Source organism: Diplotaxodon limnothrissa, linkage group LG14, assembly GCF_057381915.1.
Source record: "Diplotaxodon limnothrissa isolate DT_005_m linkage group LG14, D_limnothrissa_male_GT1.1, whole genome shotgun sequence".
NCBI classification, from domain to species: Eukaryota; Metazoa; Chordata; class Actinopteri; order Cichliformes; family Cichlidae; genus Diplotaxodon; species Diplotaxodon limnothrissa.
Window position 1 is genome coordinate 1,141,683 of NC_140609.1, and position 22,225 is coordinate 1,163,907.

At 44.4% G+C, this 22,225-nt stretch overlaps 1 protein-coding gene across 1 annotated transcript; it reads left to right on the top strand.

The window, feature by feature from the left end:
* The first annotated feature begins 1,004 nt into the window (after nucleotides 1-1,004).
* Nucleotides 1,005-20,034, top strand: LOC146618186 (A disintegrin and metalloproteinase with thrombospondin motifs 15-like). Its single transcript, XM_085371585.1, has 8 exons — nucleotides 1,005-2,084; nucleotides 7,091-7,223; nucleotides 9,134-9,301; nucleotides 13,482-13,765; nucleotides 13,860-14,037; nucleotides 16,633-16,808; nucleotides 17,498-17,673; nucleotides 18,152-20,034. The coding sequence occupies exons 1-8, from the start codon at nucleotides 1,131-1,133 to the stop codon at nucleotides 18,927-18,929; spliced, it is 2,847 nt and encodes a 948-aa protein (XP_085227711.1). The 5' UTR covers nucleotides 1,005-1,130; the 3' UTR covers nucleotides 18,930-20,034.
* The last annotated feature ends 2,191 nt before the right edge of the window (nucleotides 20,035-22,225 follow it).

Genomic DNA, 22,225 nt, shown 5'->3' on the forward strand with positions numbered 1-22,225 from the left:
TGATTTTGGATGAACGTTATTCTTCTCATATCTCCAATATGTGACGTTTGAAGAAGCTTCTTTTTAAATACTAAAATAAAGCAAGATTTTACACACAGTGAATAAAAAACTGCATTTGAAGTGAATGTTAAACTCATCAAATAATCAAAAACAAATGCCAAAAAATTCCTGCACCCCAAACAGATGTACAGATCACGACATGTACCAGCAGATGGCGCCAAAGCACAAGGACCGAGCGTTTGTGCTCACTCTTCGTTAGACACTAGGTGTCGCTGTTTGCCCAAAAATCAAGTTTCTGTTTTCACTTGTTCCCCGTTTTCTTTAGTAGAAGCTGGAGACGTGTGGTACTCTGTAATGTTGACCATTCAATAATATTAGAGTCGTTACTGTCATGATGGCCTCCTCAGTGGCAACACTTGATTCTAGGAGGGTTTTGGTCTTGTTCCCAAATCAATCGATCTCTGTTAGATACGTTTTTCATCCTTTTTTGCTGGAGCCCATCCTCCCTACCCCCAACTTTGTACATTCACTGCTGTACTTTATTAAATTACAGATTTAATGCCCTTGTACTGATCCAGCAGTGCTGAAGTCACTCAAATCACCTCCAGCTGCAACATTAAAGTGACATACACGTTATTACCTAATCCAATGATATCATGTAAATGATTCTGCTTGATGTTTTGATGAGATTGAAATTCATGACCAACGTTTATCAGTGTATCTATTTCTGATCAAGTGATGCTCTGTGTGCTCTTCTGAAACATGTCTGATTCAGAGTTGTCTGAGCAGACTGCGTGGTGATGATGCTCATGTCGCTCATGCTGTACGGCAACAATAATATTTGGAGAGCTACAAGTGGCTGCGCTCTGCAGCACAAAGCGCGCAGCCTGGCCAATGAGCTCCGTCCTGCACACGCACTCAGATTTCTGTTTGACAGCGATGCTCGAGTTTAGCGCGACTTTAAGACTGAGCAGCTCAGAGAAGTTCGCGTGCAGACAGGAAACGGTGCAAGATGGGAAAGCAGCAGGGAGGACGCGCGAGTGCATAGGCTTTTAAAAGACGCATGGGCTGAGCTTGGTGCCATTGCGCACAACTTCTTGAACGGCGGACTGTCCCGAGTGGGAGCAGAGATGGCGATGCCGAGCAGTTCTTTCGTTCTTTTTACGCAGTTCTTGCTTTATTTGAAGGTGACACATTGCATGGAGGTCGATTTCTGCAGACCTGTTCGCCTGAGTCAGAAAAAGCCCGGAGTGTATTTGCACCGGCGCGCCGAGCAGATGAATGAAGATGAGATCGTGTTTAGACTTCGTGCATTCAGAGAGGATTTTTACCTCCATCTGTCTCCAGATTCCAGTTTCATTGCAGCTGGGAGTGTTTCAGCACCCGACACCTTTGCAGGCTCTGAATTCAGGGAATGCTTCTACTCCGGCTATGTCAACGCAGACCCCGACTCCTTTGCCGCGCTGAGCCTGTGCAAAGGCCTGCAGGGGGGATTCTTCTATAACGGCGTGGAATATTTTATTAGCCAGACCGAGACTGAAGACGCAGGGGCCGCTTCTGTGCGTGGAAACTCCTTCGACAGGACGCATATCATTCGCCGCCGCAGACGCCCAGCGCACTCAGCTGGAAACTTCACCAGCAGGTGTGAAGTTCCACCTGACACCAACTTCACCGTCTCCCTGGAGAGATACAAGTACATGAGAGAACTGGAGACGGACGGCTTGACCGAGACTGTGCTCAATTCCTTGGGGAGGTCTAAGAGGTTCGCCGCCGTCCCCAGGTTTGTGGAGGTGCTGGTTGTGGCAGATGAATCTATGGCTAAATTTCACGGGGATGGCCTAAAGCATTACGTTCTGACCCTCATGTCAGTAGCAGCCAGGCTTTACAAGCACCCCAGCATCCTCAACTCCATAAACATAGTGGTGGTGGGCTTCATGGTGATAAACGACGATGACAAGGGACCGAAGGTTTCCAGTAATGCTGCTCTGACTCTGCGCAACTTCTGCTCCTGGCAGAAGAAGTTAAATAAACACAGTGACAAGCACCCCGAGTACTGGGACACAGCCATTCTGTTCACCAAACAGGTAGGTCAAAGAGCCAGAGCTGCATTAGAGATGTGGCTGCTGCAGAGAACAGAACTACTGCACTCATGGATGGATGGTCAGATCCTGGAGTCTGGGGCACAAACACATACAGGGCCCCCTGTTCACTTAGACACCAAGACTAAAACACAGCTGTAGCTGAAGTAGATGCATTGTGTCATCCAGGGGTCTCAAACCTGTGGCCCGGGGGCCACTTGTGGACCACGTCAGCCCTACTTGCTGACATGAAGAAATAACGCAGTTTGTCCCTTGTTGTCGAGTGCAATGTTAAAATAAGTTCTTTAAGAAGCCCAAAATGATTTAACATGAAGGCGACATGAGCAGAGAGCACAAACACGCTGAGGCTGCGTTACTCAGTGACAGACTCACACTCATGTCTGCAGTTTGATTTGTTAAACACGAACACAACGACAGCAGCAGTGCTGCCACGTGTGCACAGACAGCACCAGTGTGTGTGTTCAATGAAAGGATCCAGTTAGTTAAAATCTGTGTTCACGTTTGCAGTTTGCTCTTTTTATACAGTATTTGAAATTTTAAAAACAAACAAACAAAACATTTTAGGAAATATTTGTGGGTGTTTTCTTGTTTATTTGTTTGTTTTTGTACTACTTGAACATAAAGTGTCCGTCCAATGAGACGACAGTGCCAGCAGTGGCCCACAGCTCATGTAAGTTTGAGACCATTGATGTAATCATTGTGTGTCTGTCTCAGGTTGTTTGATGTTTTGATTGTCTCTTTGTATGTTTGCGTCTGTTTACGTCACACAGTGAGTTTTTGTTGGGGTCGTTTGTATCTCTGTAGTCATTTACACGTCTTTGTTGGGCCTCATCGCTGTTCTTTTGGGCATCATGTGGGTTTGTGTTTCGTAGTATCTTTCGTAGTACTTTGCTCCCCTTTGCAGTTGTTGCTGATTGCTTGAGGTCGTTTCGTGTCTCTGTTTGTTTTGCTTTTACTTCACGTCTCTTCATCTCGACACTACGTCTCTGTGTCTTTTTTCTTTGCATTGCTGTTTGAAACTGTCTCTTTGCAGGGATTTAGTGTTTCTCCACCTCCTTGTAATTGTTTCACAGCTTTTTTGAGCTGTTTTGCATTTCTGTGGTTGTTTCGTGTTTTTATAACTATTTGATTAGTATGTCTTTAGTGGGTGGTATAAATAGACTAGGGGCCCTGAGTTTGTAACCAGTAGTTTGATACTGACTTTCCAGCATTGCAGGGTTTCAAACACCCATTTCACACGACCACAGCTAATTAAGGTTGTCGTGTTTATCACCCCAGTTTTAAAAGGTGGCTTACTTGTTGCTTCTAGGTTTGATTGTTAGAGTGTAGAGCAAGCCTGACGACGATGCAAACTCCCAGAGACCTTAAGAGTAATCCTCAGCAGCAGCAGTAGTGGCGGCAACAGTGCTTGTCTGTGACTCTGTGTCACAGGCTATCGTTATCAAGATGTGATGATAACACAAATGGCCAGTGTCACTGTGGAGACTTGTTATGATTCCTGCACAGCTGCCACATTTACCCATCACTAGTGATCAGTAGGCTCAGTATAGGTGCAGCTACATCCCAGGACTTGCACAGCTCTGCGAGTCCCCTTTTCTGTTGGCTGCTGCAGTGCGTCAGTGGAAAAGACCAGCTGAGCCAGTTCTTTCCATGAAAGACCTCACCTCTATCTGCCTCAGCCGAATAAGAACTGGATTACTATCTGCCTGTAGTGGCCATCTTCATACTATCAAAAACTCTGTAAGAATCCAGCTAGAATTCCAACGACTCCCTCATTTATTCAAGCTGATGTAAGTTGGCACCGTCTGAAGAGTTCAGCCTGTTCACAGCTGTCAGATAATCCCATGTGGTCACCAGAGCTGTAAACACTGGCTGATTCTTACTTCTCCGTCTCTCCCTCTTCAATGCCTGCTCATTATCGGGGGTCATTTTTCCATTAGGTCCACTTTGGCTGACGGTCTGATACACGTCGGCCTCCTTTGCTTAACACGTAGCAACATACAGAAACATTTACGTCAAAAAGAATGAAAAATTGTTCCAGTGTTGGGAACCATCCCTTAATCACACTGTTATATATAGGAAAGTCCAGGTCCAGTGCTGTTGTCCTTGTAGGGCACAGTGACTCCAGCTGCTGCATTGGAAAAAATAATGCAATAGGTTATGAAGTCTAAGATGTGTGGAGTACACATGGTTGGCAGTGTGTGTTACAGCCTTACTGGGCCAACACTGGGTTAACAAGTTCATTTTCAGCTGTCTTCATATTTACTTGGAACACACAGGTACATGAAAGCCACTTGGCCACAAAATCATTCCTGACTTGACATAATGAAGCAGAGACACAAAGAAACCTTTTCAGTGAGCCTCGTGACAGAACTTTGCTACAAAATTACTGATAATCGTTGAATTGTGGCCATTATTCCAAGAAGTTGTTCAGTGGGAAAATACAGTTTGCTGTAATGTTGAACACCAAGCAGGTGCAGCGTGTGCAGCGATGCTCTAAGCTAAAGTCACAGACTAATGTGGACGTAAGCAGTGGAAACGTCGTACTCATTCACCAGTCTATTTGTATTTGTTAGTGTCACTTAGTGTTCATAGTGAGTTGTTACATTACAATCTGTGACTTGTCATGTTACTAAGTTATCAAAAATAAACAGTGTTAGCGTGGACACGTTGGTTAGACTGCACAGAGAGTGTTAGCCTATTGGCTAATGTAGCTCTGGCTGTGCTAGCTCTATCGCCATCAGGTTTGTATTAGGTAAGTGTGGTTAACCACGACACCATAGCCACAACAAATAACCAGCAACAAGCTTGGTAATGTCTCTCAGAGTGACAGTTTGAGTTGAAACCTCGCTAGTGTGGTTTCTGAGCTGTGGTGGTGGTGGCCCAGCCAAGGGGCCAGAACTGTGGTACACTACTGACTCTGAGGCTCGCTTTGCTGGCAGCAAGACCAGCTAACGGATGAGGTCAGCTAGGAATCTCTGTGGATTATGATGTTTGCGGACGACGCTGGAATCTGTAGTGAGAAAAGGAAGCAGATGGAAGATAGCATGGGGAAATGCTATGGAGAGAAGATGAAAGCAGAAGTAAGGCAGGGTGGAGTCGGTGGGGCGAGTGTCAGGGTTGATTTGTAAAGGGAAGGTTTACATTATGCTCGTGAGACTTTGTGATGTGTGACAGAAGTGTTTGTAGGCAAAGAGAGGCAAAGCTGAGATGGACAAGTGCAGAGGACGGATCGCAGGTATGTTCAACAAAGCGTGTTGATTGTAGAGCTGCAAGGAAGCTCCACATTTTGAGTAAAAGAAAAAGAAGAGTTTTATAGAAATAGTGAAGGAGGACATGCAAAGGGTTGGTGTGAGAGAGGAGGATGCTGGGATATGATCTACCATGGTGACCCCTACAGAGAGCAGCCAGAAGAACAAGCAGCACTGCCATCAAAAGGTGTCATTATCACAAAATCGGAAGCACATGCCAGACCGCAATTATCAGCCCGCGAAGATTCACGCAAATCACTCCGAAATGCACAGTCCAACCTGTCGGCTGTCTCGCTAGCTAACTTCAACATGCTCGCTGACACAGCTGTAAGTTTGGATGCATCCTGCTCAGCAGCTGCATCCCACTGAGGCAGAGGGAGAAAGATGCTTTCCAAATCCTTAAGGGCCTTTCCTTTTCCTTCAGCCGATCGCTTGAAAAACCACACTATATAACTCATCACTTTGTAACGCTGACATTTGTTAACAACAAGCGCAGTATACACCTGAGGCTGATGGGAACGCCAGTTTTATATAAACACAGCCATAAATTAAAGCAACGACCATTTTCAAAATTTGATCCACTGGTGGTTACAGCAAGGCCAGCACCTCATGAAGCAACACATCAGTGTTCTTCTGGAAGGAACATAAACACCTCTGATACTCGATGTTGAATCTTTGCACATTGGTGCTGATTTAGGAGACGACTGAAATCCAAAGGAGAGCTCCTCTGGGGACCCTCAGTGTCACACATGGAAACCAACCCAACACTTGTTGAAATGTTTCAGTTTGGACAAAACCACCAGTGATCTGTCCTCCTTGTTCTCAAACCACATTAACAGCATAGCTAGAAGATAACACCACAGCTGTAAATGTGGGCACAGGTGTGGGGATCATCCTGGTTTTGGAAGTTTTGTCTTGAAGTTTTTGTCTTGAAGTTTTGTTTTGAGTACAGACGACTCCTCTGTACAACTTACTTCAATCATGACACTTTTGCAATTCAATCAAATTACTTTTCTAGAACCAGCAGCCACCATAAAGGCACACGACTGTGTTCAGTTCTGGTGCAGCAGACTGTGGAGTTTTACTATGAATACCACTTTGAAGGAGTGCTGTGAAGTTTACATCAAGTGTAGGTTAAAGTACTGTCTGCATTTCGGGGGGAAACCTGCATTTGGTGGCATCTGGGTGCTCCGAAACTACAGGTTTTCTCTAAAATGTTGTACAGAGGGTACAACAGGACATATCAGGACAAATATATATTTAATAAAGGTGCTCAGACAACAAATAAAACAACAGACTGATTCTTATCGATATAAAAACATCAGATGTTCACATAAAACCAACAATTTACTTTGAACTGTTCTGTAAATTAAGAATGGGTGAATGTAAGCAGAGAGTAGATGGGAACAGACTTTGCGATGAACACAGTCAGATAGATTCCTGTGGATTTATTCCACTCTGCGCTGCGCTGGAGGTATATTCTTACCTCTGTACAGAAACACAAAGAGGAAATCTGTGGCAGCCCATCTCCCCCGACCCTCTGCTTCAATATATTTTAAGAACAGGGAATAAGCAAACCACACTCCCACATGCTTTGAATTAGTTCCTTTCATGGTCTGTTCAATGTGTTGCTCAGGGCCCAGCCACACATAGCATGTTTGGAACATGGCCCGAGTCCAATCTGATTTTTCAGGCTTCCAATGAGAATAAAGAAGCACACATTTGTCTCTGTGTCACCAGGATCTTTGTGGAGCCACGACCTGCGATACGCTGGGGATGGCTGATGTTGGGACCATGTGCGACCCGAAGAGGAGCTGCTCCGTCATCGAGGATGACGGCTTACCCTCGGCTTTCACGACTGCTCATGAACTTGGTCAGAAGTTTTCTCACATTATGCACCTCATGCTAAACCAACACGACCACAGAATGACTTTTTATTTGGGGCTTGACAAACTTGTATGTGCATAATCAGTGCGCAGACTAGCCCGGCCTGTGGGACTTATTTTCATGGTGAATTGTATGGTTGCGGTTCTTGGTCTTGATCCTGGGGGACTGGTGGGTTTCAATCTGTCAAATGATTTAATTGCCTTCATCTGATGCTGTGTTTGAAAATCAGTATCATTACAATCAAAAGCAGCGCTCAGTGTTTCACCGAGCAGCCACACCATGTAACTTTGTATTCTGGCAGCTGCAAATGGCTGCTGTGAAAAATCTCAACTATTTCATTTGATATCATAAAGCAACATCTTTAACAGTCCAGCCAGTCTGTGGAAAGGAAAGGGGCAACGAAAGCACAGGAAATATTACTGGTATGTCCAGCAGTGGCTGCTAATTGTAAACTACATACATAAACTATTGTTCATCTCCGAACATTTGGGGTGGAAGTGAGTGACACGAGCAGATTCATACTACTGTTGTGTCTGTGAGTTAGCTATTAGCTACAGCAAGCAATTTAGCATAAAGGTCTGAAGATACTGGGAATGGCTCGCCTGCTTCATCCAAGCTCTACTGAGTACTGTTACAAAGTACACTTTGGCACAAACAGCTAGCTCTTAGCCCTGCCCCCAGTGCTTTTCTTTGTTAGGCTGGCTGTAGCCAGGTTAGCCTCATTAGCTTAGCCTCTTACGCAACCCACAAACATCACTTCGTTTTTACTCTGTCGCGGCGGGGTGCGCCGGTGTATTTGGAAATAAGACCCAAAAGCAGATGCTGATTGGGTTTTAATGAAAAGCGAGCCTTTATTTGCCTGGTGGCAGGAGTTAGACATAAAAACTAAACGAACAGAAACACTGAGAAACACCGTGACTGTGACTATGGGGGGGATGACAGACGACCTGACAATAACTAAACAGAAAAGCACAGGCGAAATACACACAAGGGTGATTAGGGTAATGAAAACACACGAGGACACAGCTGATACACATGAACCTAATGACGCTACTGGGAAGTGAAAGTAAATACAATGACCAAAGACCACAACACTCTTTCAAAATAAGACAGGAAACATGGAGAAAAATACAGTAATCGATTAAATAAAACTAAAATACACACAACACTGGCTCACAGACCCAGAACCATGACATACTCTGGATAATGTTTTTATTCTGACATGACAGTTACCAGGTTATATGAAATCCTAGTTTCAATGTATTACGGTGATTGTGCACCATAATAAATTCATTTTGTAAAATTCTTCCAGAATTTGTGAAGAGCCTATTAGCTAGCTAAATTACCAGCATAAATCTGTGACTCCTAATGAAAACATAAATAGGTAATTCTTCTCTGCCTGCTGCCTTAATGTTTAGTAATAGATAGCATTAAACTGCACAAACTTGTAAAAACTCCTGAGACTGAGTGACCGCTGAGAAACCTGCTGAAAAACAGAGGGCTTTAGCCTGAAACCAGATGCACGAGTAACCCGAGAGGCCCAGGAGAGGCATTGGTTTACACTGTCCTCATATATGTTAAGTAATTACACAAGTTCCCCCTCGAAATAATCCGGTCTCATGAACGACCGCATTAAAACCACAGTTTATGTTTCTTTTTTATTTTGGAAGGCACTGCTTGTATTTAGGGAACGTAATGATTTCCTTTGGAAATAAAGTGCTCTGTTCCTGACATCAGCTTCAGATGACTGAGTAGAGCTGCTGTGTGTATGTAAACGATTTGTCTTTGCATTAATATGTTCGCATTTCTCTTTATCTCCGCACGAACTCATTGTGCTCGTGTTTTACTGAAAACAGAACCAAAATGAGTCCTCCTCTTCCCACTGTTTTCCCTCAGGCCACGTTTTCAACATGCCCCATGACAATGTGAAGGCATGTGAGGAGGTATTTGGGAAACTAAAGGACAACCACATGATGTCTCCCACACTGATTCAGATAGACAGGAGCCGACCCTGGTCTGTGTGCAGTGCAGCCATCGTTACCGAGTTCCTGGACAGAGGTCACGGTTAGTAAACACTTCCTGCTTATGTTTCTGGACTCTGATTAACATCTAATTATGTCCAGGCGTCGTCATCCAGCTCTCAGCTGGTAGCAATCTGACTGTACCCACAAAATGGTTTTTTTGCCTGTAATTTCTGCTTGATTTCATGCCAAATGATATTTCTGTTTAACATGTTTTCAATCATTTGGATTCAGTTATTGAACTGTGCCTCACAATCATATTGTTTTATTTTAAAAAGTCGGAGCAATTTATCTAAAGCAAGTTTATCACTGGAGTGTTTAGTTAGAACCAGGCCACTTTTAAAAGGTGCACACGTAGTAATTAGTCAAATGACTTTACAAACTATAAAGATGTTGGTTATAGAGAATTTTATATAAATACTGTTTGTCATTGCAGGGGCAACATTTTAGTGGTTGTTGACGGCTTAGCACGCCCCCCTAATGTGATCGAGGTGAAAATGAAACTCACCTGTCGTCAGGCAGAACGCGGATGCTGAGGCTTGATGTGGACCAACTGGTCACACAGTTGTTTTACATGACTGGTGAACAGCCGAGGCAAGGCCACAGCATTTCATTCATATATGACGTTAAGTTGTCATCAGTTCAGATTTGATAAAAAAGTTGTACTTAACTGGTGTACGTGAAATGAAAATTCTGGATCCTCGTCCAGAAATCTTGTTTTTCTGACGGATCACTCGGTTTCTTCATTTCTAGCCAAGAGCAAATTTCTAAAAGACAAGTTAACAGAGTGATTAGTGTTATCTGCCGGTCAGACATCAGTAAGAGACATGGTGGACGTCCCATCTGGATTCTGTTGATTTTCAGTCTGGGTTCTGTTTCCTGTGGTCTTCATGTTTCATTCTTTGGATGAGAGTTTGTTTTTTTACTACATGTTAGAGTTTTGAGCCAGAATCAGAGAAAACCACCGACTGTATGTAAACGATGTACATAGACCTCATGATATCACCTGTTTGTTGTTGGGGGCTGCAATCTTCACCCATCCTCTTCTCCTTATGTGGTGCTGAACGATACGCCAGCTATCAATCATGAGGTGAAAGGTGCAGCCTGTGCCACCACTAGGTGCACGTCTTTGGACAGTGGGGAGATGCCAGAGCACCTGGAGAGGACCCGCGCAGGTAGAGGAGAACATGCAGGTGTTGCATTTGAAGACCTTAAATTAGTGATTGAGACCATAAAGTCATCATGAAGATTTCTCCGGTGAGGCCATGGATCAAGAGAGCCGAGGACGTTTCTCATATGTTATGGAATATATGATGGTTCCAAGTTTACCTTAATGTAGCAATAACTGCCAAGGACATGAGAAGTATAATATCGATGCATTTATTATGGAATATTACTTGATATTAGAGAACACAGGTGGACATTCTTGCTTCAGCAGGCACAGCTATTCAATTCTGAAGTTGTAACCTCACACACGGTTTCATAAACTTCCTCCTACGCTCTCTGGATAAGGAAACACATTATGTCTATCTACAAGCTGCCGGCTGTCCTCCAGCCAAAACACCCAGTGCCATCAGTGGACTGAGGTCATTGTAGTCCTACAAGCTCCAATAAGACTAACCTTCTCTCAGGCCTTCCTGAACAGTGAAGCAGCATCTGACAGACTAGTGCTGTCACAATAACCTGGACCTAACGGGAATAAAGAAACAGTGGAGTTTGGAACTCAAAGTGCACTGAGCTGTCGGTCCTCTGCCTGCACAGAGAGGAGGTAGAGAGGGAATATGTGGTAGGTGTGAGTATCTTCACAACAGATCGTCACATTCAAATCCATCGTCTGCATCAGCACCTGCTGACTCAACTTCTCTCAGGCTGCGTCCACGCTGGCCAGGATAGATTTGAAAACGGCGTTTTTGTCTGAAAACACTCGGCGTCCACACTATCGTTTTCTGTCGTTTTCACAGAGTTGTGCGTCCACATTGAAACGGCCCAAAACGCTCACATTTTATTACTGCGCACGCGTGAAACGCAAGAAGATTCGACCTGCCTCGTTTCTGTCTTATTTACTTTCCGGCTCTTTGAAACGTCGGCAAGATGTCGAGGAAAAGCAGCGGTTTTTTTAAATGGACTAGCAACGAGGTGGAGTTGCTGCTGCGAGTAACACAAAAGTACAAAGGTGCAAAAGCGAGTGAGAATACTAGGGCTGACAAAACTGAGAGCAAACAAAACAACTGCTGTATAACGTCCTCCGCTATCTTAGGTTAATTGGCCACGTGACTGCATCACATGACTAAAGTGCATCATCGTTTTTGAAAGTCTCTGTTTTCGCTGTCCACACTGCGACGCAAAAGCACCGTCTCCAAATGAATTCGTTTTCGAGAGCGTTTTCTAAACACTGCGTTTTCCTTCGGGGAAAACGGCGTCTCAGTGTGGACGGGCGGCCAAAACGCAGAGAAGATGATGCGTTTTCAAACGAAAGCGCATTAGTGTGGACGTAGCCTCAGTCTTCAACACTCCTGACCTGCTGCCGTGTGCTGAGGTTGACCAGCTGCTCACAGCGAACAACAAGAATCCACAGCAGGTGGTGACGGCGTCACAGCTCCCCACTGACTCCAGCTGTTTTACAAAGGACCCCACTCACTGTGAACATCACCTGTTCTTTCCTCCTGCCTTCTTGGAGGACGTACAGCTCACACATTAAAAATACAGATTCTATATTATGTTATTGTTTTAGAATAAAATGTATTATTTTCCTTTTCCAGTATTATTTGTACCTGTGTTTACCTTTCTCTCAGTTTATTTTACACGCCCTGACGTACAGCAGAGAAGCAGGATGCTTTTTCACTGTAACACTGTTATAATGACAATACACATTTGTTCTATTCTGGATTATAAATACACCAACAGAGTGATTAACCATCCTGAGGGTGACTGTAAGTGAAGTCATTAAATGTACTAATTTATTATATCACCCCTAATCTCCAGCTACCAACGACTGCCGTTCCTAAAACAAGCAAATGAACCTGAACAAGCTAACAGTGCTGAGTCATTAGCTTAAACTAAACACGATCAGGCGTCTGCACCGTCTCATGCAGAGCACACTCTGCTTGTTCACACATTATTTATAAGTTCAAGCAGTGCCTGTCTTCCATAGGCTTTGATGCTGCAGGTTTAAGTCCGACATAATGTTAAACGTGCATCATTGTTTATCTCCCTGCCAGGACCTTACATTAACTTACCTAAATGTACCTCAGCGTCAGTGTCATATAAAACAGATCAAAATGAATGCGTGAGGTGAACGCACACTGGTTACATTTTCAATTAAATTTCCACTGACTGATGAAGCTCAGTGACCTCGAATGAGTTTTCACACGTTCAGGTGACAGGAAGCATCATCCAAGTCCCGATGTCCCGTCCACAGCTATGTTATGACGCCAAAAACTGAACTCGATGTTTCGGAGAATAAAGGTCGCGTCAGACCATCACTTGCAAGGGGAGAAATATAGACGAGGTTTTTGCAAAGACAAATACAGATAATAATGAACAGGAGCCCAAAGAACAGCGTGGCCGTGCAGGCAGACCGGCTTTGTCAGAGCCTGTTTCCTGTTTTTAAACACTTCCCATACAGTTCTGTACATTTAAACTGTGTTACTTTAGTGACATAGTGAACACGTCAGACTCTTATCCTCCGTGACATTCATTCAACTTTCATGTCGCAGCTGTTTTTCAACTATGACCAGACTCTGAGAAAAGAGGACCGGCAACATTCAGTGCTGAAATGTTTGAATTTATTGACAGCCATGCTTCTTTCCACCTGGTAAACACAAGTGCACAATTTACATTTCTTTCATCTGTTCTGTGTTTGCTCTCGTCACCGCCTCACATCCTCATCCCATTTTTAGCTGCAAAGTGTTCGTATGCTAGCTGCAGACTTTGTTTGGTACTGGGTAGGTGATGTAGTGTAGTGCACACATTTCCTGCTGCACAAAATGATGAGAGTAAAGAGACTGAACCAAAACATTCAAGGGTGTAAGAAACAGTGAGCTCAGTGAACAGCTACAAACATTTGTTAGTGCATAGATAAACTACATAACAGGTTTTTCTCAATCAGCATCACCTACATGCAAATAAGGCTTTTCTCCTTTTGTAATAATATTGATTAGCTATTTAAAGAAACTGATCACTCCACGAATAAAGCTTTGCTGTTACTCTCGGTGTGTTTCTAGGAGACTGTCTGCTGGACCAGCCTCAGAAGCAGCTGACACTGCCCGACAACCTGCCCGGCTCCAGCTACAGCCTGCACCGTCAGTGTGAGCTTGCATTTGGCCCCGGCTCCAAACCCTGCCCTTACATGCAGCCCTGCTCCAAGCTGTGGTGCACGGGAAAGGCCCGAGGACAGCTGGTCTGCCAAACTCGACATTTCCCCTGGGCCGATGGCACAAGCTGTGGCAACGGCAAGGTTTGCTACCAGGGGGCTTGCTCTGTGAAGAACAGCACTGAGTACATCAAGGTGAGACGGGGTGTGGAAAGAAAGCAGCATCCCATCCTGCTCCAGCATTTTTGTCACAGACTAGTGAACAGCTTTGATCGTTCTTTTGTCTCAGGTCGATGGTCGGTGGGGGAAGTGGGGTTCATTTGGTGACTGTTCCAGAAGTTGTGGAGGCGGAGTTCAGCTGGCAAGAAGACAGTGCAACAACCCTGTCCCTGAAAACGGAGGCAAATACTGCTACGGCCTTCGTGTCAAGTACCGTTCCTGTAACCTCAGCCCTTGTCCTGACACAGGTACGCTGATCCTCGGACCATTCACCATAAAAATAAACCTTAGCAACCATAACTATTTTTGTCCAGTGATGGCAAGTAATTCAAACAGAAGGTGGCAAAATCCTGCAATAAATCCCCCAAGGAGGGCTCCTTAAGCCTATATCCAAGTATTAGATTAGCATTAGATTAAAATGCAAACATGTGTTCAGTATTTTTAAAATTTTCTTCAGTTTTAGTCAGAAAATTTAAAAACAGTCAGGGAGGTGTATAAATACCTCATAGACTTTGCTTTGTCATTTTCCTGTTAGCTTACTTGCTAACAGTTTTCATAAGCACAGAAACAGCAGCATTAATGGGACTAGCTAGTGCTAACCTGGTACGACAGTTTCTGCTCTGTGTTCGAAGAAATTAAGTCAGCTCAGCATTAAGATTATTTAATTAATGAAAAGTTAGTTGGTTCTTAAGTAAAACGGCACTGCTGCAAGCTAACAGCTGGCTAGCTTAGAGCTCATTCACACAGGCCTAGAGGCTGGTCGAGGACCCTTTCACAACCTCATTTACTCTGGACCTGTTGCTGTCTGTCACCAGGTGGAATCAGTCACACAACCTCCAAACTTTAGTTTCTATAAAACATGCCACGATGTCAGATATTAACCACAGAGCAGCAATGAAACTTGAAAACGTGCTACAAATCGGAAATGGAGAATGTTTGCTTTCAAAGTAAAAGTGCCTTACCACTAAATCCAGCAAAACAGTCAACTTTTAATTTGAAGGCAGATTAAATGTCTGATTTGTATCCCACTCTTCACAGTTTCAGTGCTGCTTAGCCAACAGGTCAACCAATTTTACACAGCAACAGCAGCAAACACCAGCAATGCTAACTGTCCTTTTGTAGTGCGTGGCTGCGACTCCAGCAATCAGTTTTACAGAGGCTGCCAATGACTGCCTCCAACCAGTTGGGGAATAGTCAAAGGAGCTTGCAAAGAAAAGCGTCTGGACTTCTTTAAGTTACTTGAAGACGTTTCACCTCTCATCCGAGAAGCTTCTTCAGTTCTAAGGTCAAATGGTGGAGAGTTCCAGATATAAACCTAGTGGGAGTTTCCCCCCACAGAGGGACAAAAGGACCCCCTGATGATCCTCTAATCGCCTGAGCCAAGGTGGGAAACTGGGCGTGGGTCCCAATCAGCCAGGGTTTCGGGTGTGTTCATTGTGAAACCTGGCCCCACCTTATCATGCGAATTCCTGAGGTCAGATGGCCCAGGATGTGAGTGGGCGTTAAGGCGTCTGGGAAGGATCTCAAAACTGGATTATAGATGGCAGAGAGTTGGTGTCGTAAACCCCCGCCTCTGTTCAAAGATGGTCGCTCACAGTGGACATAGATGCTTCTTTCACTCCTCTTTCAAACCATCTGTCCTCTCTGTCCAAAATGTGAACATTGGCATCCTCGAAAGAGTGACCTTTGACCTTAAGATGCAGATGGACTGCTGAGTCTTGTCCTGTGGAGGTGGCTCTTCTGTGTTGTGCCATGCGCTTGTGAAGTGGCTGTTTGGTCTCTCCAATGTAGAGGTCTGGGCATTCCTCGCTGCACTGTACAGCATACACCACATTGTTAAGTCTGTGTTTTGGCGTTTTGTCTTTCGGGTGAACCAGTTTCTGTCTGAGCGTGTTGCTGGGTCTGAAATACACTGGGATGTCGTGCTTGGAGAAAACTCTCCTGAGTTTCTCTGATACACCGGCTACATAGGGGATGACAATGTTGTTGCGTCTGTCCTTCTTATCCTCCCTCGCTGGTGTCTGGTCTTCTTTTCTGTGCCTCTTTGCTGACTTTAAGAACGCCCATTTAGGATAGCCGCAGGTTTTGAGTGCTTCCTTTACATGTGTGTGTTCCTTCTTTTTCCTTCAGGCTTAGAGGGAACATGTTCTGCCCAGTGGTGTAGGGTCCTAATTACTCCAAGTTTGTGTTCCAGAGGGTGATGGGAGTCAAAGAGGAGGTACTGGTCCGTGTGTGTGGGCTTCCGGTAAACTTCGATGTTGAGGTTGCCGTTCTCTTCAATGTGCACAGCGCAGTCCAGGAACACCACCGGGCAGAACATGTTCCCTCTAAGCCTGATGGTTTGAAAGAGGAGTGAAAGAAGCCATCTATGTCCACTGTGAGCGACCATATTTGAACAGAGGCGGGGCTTACGACACCAACTGTCTGCCATCTATAATCCAGTTTTGAGATCCTTCCCAGACGCCTTAACGCCCACTCACATCATGGGCCATCTGACCTCAGGAAATCACATGATAAGGTGGGGCCAGGTTTCACAATGAACTCACCCGAAACTCTGGCTGATTGGGACCCACGCCCAGTTTCACACCTTGGCTCAGGCGATTAGAGGATCATCAGGGGGTCCTTTGTCCCTCTGTGGGGGGAAACTCCCACTAGGTTTATATCTGGGACTCTCCACCATTTGACCTTAGAACTGAAGAAGCTTCTCGGATGAGAGGTGAAACGTCTTCAAGTAACTTAAAGAAGTCCAGACGCTTTTCTTTGCAAGCTCCTTTGACTACAATGACCTGGATGACTGAGAACCTTCACAGACATCTAATTTGAGGCTGTTGCTTCATTTCCAGATAAAAGCTTCCGCGAGGAGCAATGCGAGGCCTTCAACGGCCTAAACCTGAACACCAATCGGCTGGGCTCGTCTGTGGTTTGGGTTCCCAAATATTCAGGCATCTCTCCCAAGGACAAATGCAAGCTCATCTGCCGTGCCAATGGGACCGGATACTTCTACGTCCTTGCTCCAAAGGTATGCATCTGATTTTCAGCCGTTCCACTCAGGAAACAATTCTGATTGTATCTGTTTCTATCAACTCTTTCTTAACACACTGAAAAACGTGTTCAAGAACGCAAATTATGTTCATTAAATGAAAGATAAGTGATGGCTGTACACAGTACAAAGATCAGCACTGCTAGCTTTCATTATGCTGCAGTTAATTTCAAAATGAAAGTCCTGCCACGCTTGTATCTGTGTAACGAGCTCAGACATGACACCGGCCTATCAACTATTATGCTTCATAATGAATCTGAACTCCTCAGTGTTTAACACTTCAGAAGTCAGGAGTCAAAACCTGATGGGACGCTGAAGCTTTGAGTTAGAAAGGTTGGTGTGTCACTGCTTGGCCTTATTCACAGTTTGGGAGATGATGGTTACATCCATCACTTTTAAAGTGACAGGTGATGTTTTGGTGGCAGCAGAGAATCAATAGAGTGGTGAGAAAGTCAAAGATGGAGAGACAGAATCACTGCACAGCTGTGGCTTCTCAGCAACCTTTTATGAAATCAGCAGAAATACAAGCCAACGTCTCACTGACATGTTGTGGCAATCAGTCTGGGGAAGCTTCTTGGTTTGTAGTGATTTATGGCTCTGCTTTATTTAAAGTAAAGGCTGGTAGCTCTCTCTGATGTGTGTATTCATGCATGATGTGAATGTGGCAGGTTGTGGATGGGACACCCTGTTCCCCGGACACTACGTCTGTGTGCGTTCAGGGAAAATGCATCAAGGCAGGCTGTGACGGCAAGCTGGACTCTAACAGGAAGTTTGATAAGTGTGGTGTATGTGGTGGGGACAACCAAGGCTGCAAGAAGGTCTCAGGATTGTTCACCAAGCCAGTGTAAGTAATCCCCACATACAAATTTTACCTAGTACATTGCTCCATGTGACAGAATGTTTCTAAATTCAGTACATCAGCAAAGTGGAATCAAATCGTAAAGATAAAGTATCGATTTTGATAAAAAGCTTCAAACAAAGATGCAAATGTTACATTTCAACAAGATTTAATCTGAAAGACTCGCTGTACACAAACACAATTCACCTCCTAAAAAAGAAGTTCTGCTATACTTGGCACCCGAAAACAGGAAATGAAAGCTTGTGTTTAGAGAGTAGTTGGCTGAAGATGTACTGGTAAGACTGGTTCTGGTAGAAATGGCACATGGTCTTATTCTGGATTCTGTCATTGTGCTAAGTTTAGTTGTTTGCATTGTGCACTAACACATGGGACCTAATTAGTTTGTATTAATGATATTTTGGCACTTGTAATTTAAAACCACTCGGTTGGACATCATCAGTGTTTGACACCTTTTCATTTGCAGCCATGGCTACAACTTTGTGGTGATGCTGCCCGTTGGGGCGTCCAACATTGACATCCGTCAACGGGGCTACCGAGGAATGGTCAGCGATGAAAACTACTTAGCCGTGAAGAACCGCCACGGGAAGTACCTCCTGAACGGCAACTACGTGGTGTCAGCTGTTGAGCGTGACCTGCTGGTGAAGGGCAGCCTGCTGCGCTACAGCGGTACCTCCACATCTGTGGAGATCCTTCAGGCCACCAGACCCCTGGTGGAGCCTCTGACTGTGGAGGTGCTCTCTGTGGGGAAGATGACTCCTCCCAGAGTACGCTACTCCTTCTACATCGCTAAGGAGAGCAAGGAGGAGAAGACTCTGTGGAAAGAAGAAAAAAGTCATAAATCAAAGAACAGCGTCTTGGCTGATAACAACAAAATTGAGTCTAAGAAGCAGGTGATGGGGAAGAGACCCGTGAGTCACTGGGTGACGGGTGGATGGGATTCGTGCACAGTGACTTGTGGGAGTGGTCTGCAGAAGAGGCTGGTACAGTGCCAGAGTGTGGATGGACGTCCTGCTGTGGACTGTGATGGTGCTGACCGGCCCGTGTCAGTAAGAGCATGCGGGGATCCGTGTCCCGTGTGGGATGTTGGGACTTGGTCTCACTGCTCCAAGTCATGTGGGAGGGGCTTTAAAAGGCGGCTGGTGCGCTGTATTACCGAGAACGGCCTGAATCTGCCCAGAGAGCACTGCTCTGGGAAAAGGAAGCCTCAGGAGCTGGACCTGTGCAATCTGAGGCAATGCTAGAGCTGAGCAGGCGCAGCCTGGGGGGTTACCTTCAGCAGTCAAGTGAACCTTTAGCCCTAATCAGCATGATAATGATTCATTTGCTGTGTCAGGTGACTGTTACTGTGACTGAAGGGGCTACACCAGAGAGGGCCGTCTTCCATGGTCTGAAGGACAGACATTTATTCCCTAAGAGAAAGGAAGGAGACCGCCCCCTCCCAAACTGTCAAACCTGCAGCGGGAGGTTTGACTCGTGGTTTGTCTACCTCTTCCAGGACCGATGACCTGATGCCTGCATATACAAAAGACCTTCTAAGACTTAGAGTTTGCAGCAGAGCTGCTGCATCCTCAAAGACTCCGTTATGCACATAAAGACTTTTAATCGCTGTCGGAAACGTTCAAAAGACTTGTAAACACAGCGCTCACAAACTTCTTGGTATACCTACACAGGGTGAGATCTCAAAGCAAGGAAATGAAAGTTTGTGAGATTCGATCTCAAAAGCATTACTGTGCTGTGATGATGTCTTGCCTGTGTACTGGACTTCTCTCAATACTGAGGAACTGATGAAAATGTGAAACATGGTACTGTATATGTCACATTTAAGGCCTCCTTGATCCATGCAGTTTCTACATGTTCGTTTTCCTTTTAGTTACTGGTGTGTGCGATGGGCTGTTGTCTGATATGGACAAATGAAACACAGAACCCAGCTTTATATGTCTCCAAAAAGAAACAGATCCAGGTCATTAGTGACTCTTTAGGGTTAGCGACGGGTTTAAATAGCACAGAAACTCAGAAAGTGTTAGGGTGACATGGTGGTGTGGTGGATCCTGATTGGTTCAAATCCAGTCTGGTCCTATCTGTGTGGATTTCGGGTGTGTCTCCCGTGTCTGTGCGGTGGACACACAGATTAACTGGCGATTCTAAATTGACCGTGCGCGTGTGTTTGTCTGTCTTTGTACGAGCCCTGTCACAGAGTGAAATTTTGCGTTAAGTTTTCCTTTCACTCTGGATGGCTCACAGGTGACCTGGTGGATGATGAGAGGTTAGCTAAACATCAAAGAATTCCTGAATTAATGACCAAAGTATTAGTAAGTTTCGAGCTGAGCTGAAATTATATTCTATACAGTGAATGTAGTCGGTCAGTATGATGCTGTTTCTAATGTGTGTGTCTTTTGTGCAAAGAGCAACAACACATGTTCAGCTGCTTCTTCTATGTTGCCAAAGACCTGTAAGCTGGCACAAAGCCTTAGCACAGTGAAACAGCTCTCTGCAGAGTGGTTTTCATATCTGTCCTCAACCTGAAGCTGGCTTGGTACTGACAAACCCTGACCTCCAGGAGGCTTTAGATCAGGTAAAAACTTGAAATGGTGGATTGATAAATTCATGAACTACTGTTCACCCCACTCACCTTCAGAAATAGAGTCAAATTCCATTTGTGTTCCTTTAGGTAACCCCTGCATGAATATACAAACTAGGACTAAATACCTGGACCTCCAGGTAACTTTGTGTATCTTTTAAAGTACATATATGTTCTTATACATGAAAGCATACATGGCTGCACGGCTTCTTCACGTATGTAGACACATTCAGTAAAACCTTCAAATCTAAGATTAAAATGATTATTTTACAGGTTTCCTTATTTCTTTAAGATTTAACACATTCAGATTTCAGAAGGTGATGGTCGGCCAAAGTTGACTTTTCTGTAGATGCACTCATGTCCTCCCAATTAGTCAGTATTAGCATACACTAAATGTACACCTAATAAAAGGCTATAGTTCTCCTGGTTAAGCAGACAACCCATATGAAAATGTGCCTGTGTTTGTATCGGCCGCAGACCATTTTCTGCAGATTATTCCCGTCGCTTTGTGGCTGCATCCCTCCAGTTACATGGTTTAGGACTAGACACTCCATAAAGCACAAACCACAAGGGACCACAAAAGAAACGATCAGCTGTACCCACTGTACCTTTAAATGTACAATAATGTACTTCACTTTCTAAGTGAATTTAGCATTTTGACTGGTTTACCAGACAAAACTAGTGACGTGAAACCACTGCCTTATGTTTGCCTGCATTTTACAGACCAAACAATAGACGTTTGTAGTTTGCTTCCCTCCTCAGTAAAGCTTCTAAAGATTATGGAAATTAATCCGTTATTGCAAAAAGAAATCATAACTGTCTTGCTATGTTATCACTACGTCTAAACCAGTTATGACAGCAATGTAATTTTGACGTAAACTGGAGCCTAAGAAATGCTTCAGTGACAGACTTTGTGGGAAGAACCATTCAAGCTGCTGCTTCCAGTTGCTCTTCGAGGGATCAGTGAATTTGAACTCAACAGAAAGGTTCAGTGGTAAAAGCAGCAGAAATCCCTCCAAGTCAAAATAAGACCTGAATGCACTGTGAGAATCTCCCGAAAGCACTTTGTGTATGAAAAACAAAACACTTGTGCAACTGCTTAACAACATGGGGCCAAGAATGTGGAATATAACACAAGCATCTTTCGACATGGTGTCCAGTTTAGTTTGCTGTGCAGACAGTCCAAGGTTTCACATTTTAGGTCGCCTGCAGACACTGACAGATGGGCCATGCTGTACATTTATCTGTGGACATGATACATTTGTCTTTAGTCCCCTGGGAAAATTCCTGGGATGAAAATCTAGCAGGATAGATATATTTCTACTGACGAGCCACATCCTCGACTGGACACAGAATGAGTAAGCTCAGAGACGATGGCAGGACAATGGAGCACTAAAACTGCACGCAAAAAATAAGTCAATAATAATATTTGTAATAAATTTATATAGATAAAATATAAATAAGACTCCCAACCAGAGAATTTAAAAAGAACAGAGCATTAAAAGTAAAATGCCAGCAGCAGAAATAGTCAAAGAAAACCTCAGTAGATACAAACTGCAGTTTTTAATTGTTGTTTAAAAGTTATCCAAACTTAGCTGTGTGAGAAATCACTCTCTTTAAATCACGAATTAAAATGTGTTTTCCTGATGAAGCTTATGGAAACAAACGGATCACATGTATCACCAAGCAGCTCCTGTTGTTTTTCCTCCCTGGTGTAGCGTTAACATGTGTTGTTGAACAGAGAGTTGATCCACGGCGTGCTGGTATGTCTGTACTCGCCATTATCCTCGCAATATTCACCAGACCACTAGCAAACCATTTACGGGTGGTTATGGTTTCCCTTTCACATTAATTCCTTACATGCATTTTGGCAGTTCTTCTATTACAAATTGAAACGTCTGCATGTTAAACGTGTGAAAATTCCAATCAAATACGTAGATGCTAAGACGTTAACCCTCT

What these genes read in the sequence shown, in the direction of transcription:
- LOC146618186 (XM_085371585.1), top strand. Translation starts at nt 1,131, where the DNA reads ATGGCGATGCCGAGCAGTTCTTTCGTTCTTTTTACGCAGTTCTTGCTT. An exon ending in CCATTCTGTTCACCAAACAG is followed by an intron (nt 2,085 to 7,090) that starts GTAGGTCAAAGA and finishes CTGTGTCACCAG; the next exon opens with GATCTTTGTGGAGCCACGAC. An exon ending in ACAGCACTGAGTACATCAAG is followed by an intron (nt 13,766 to 13,859) that starts GTGAGACGGGGT and finishes CTTTTGTCTCAG; the next exon opens with GTCGATGGTCGGTGGGGGAA.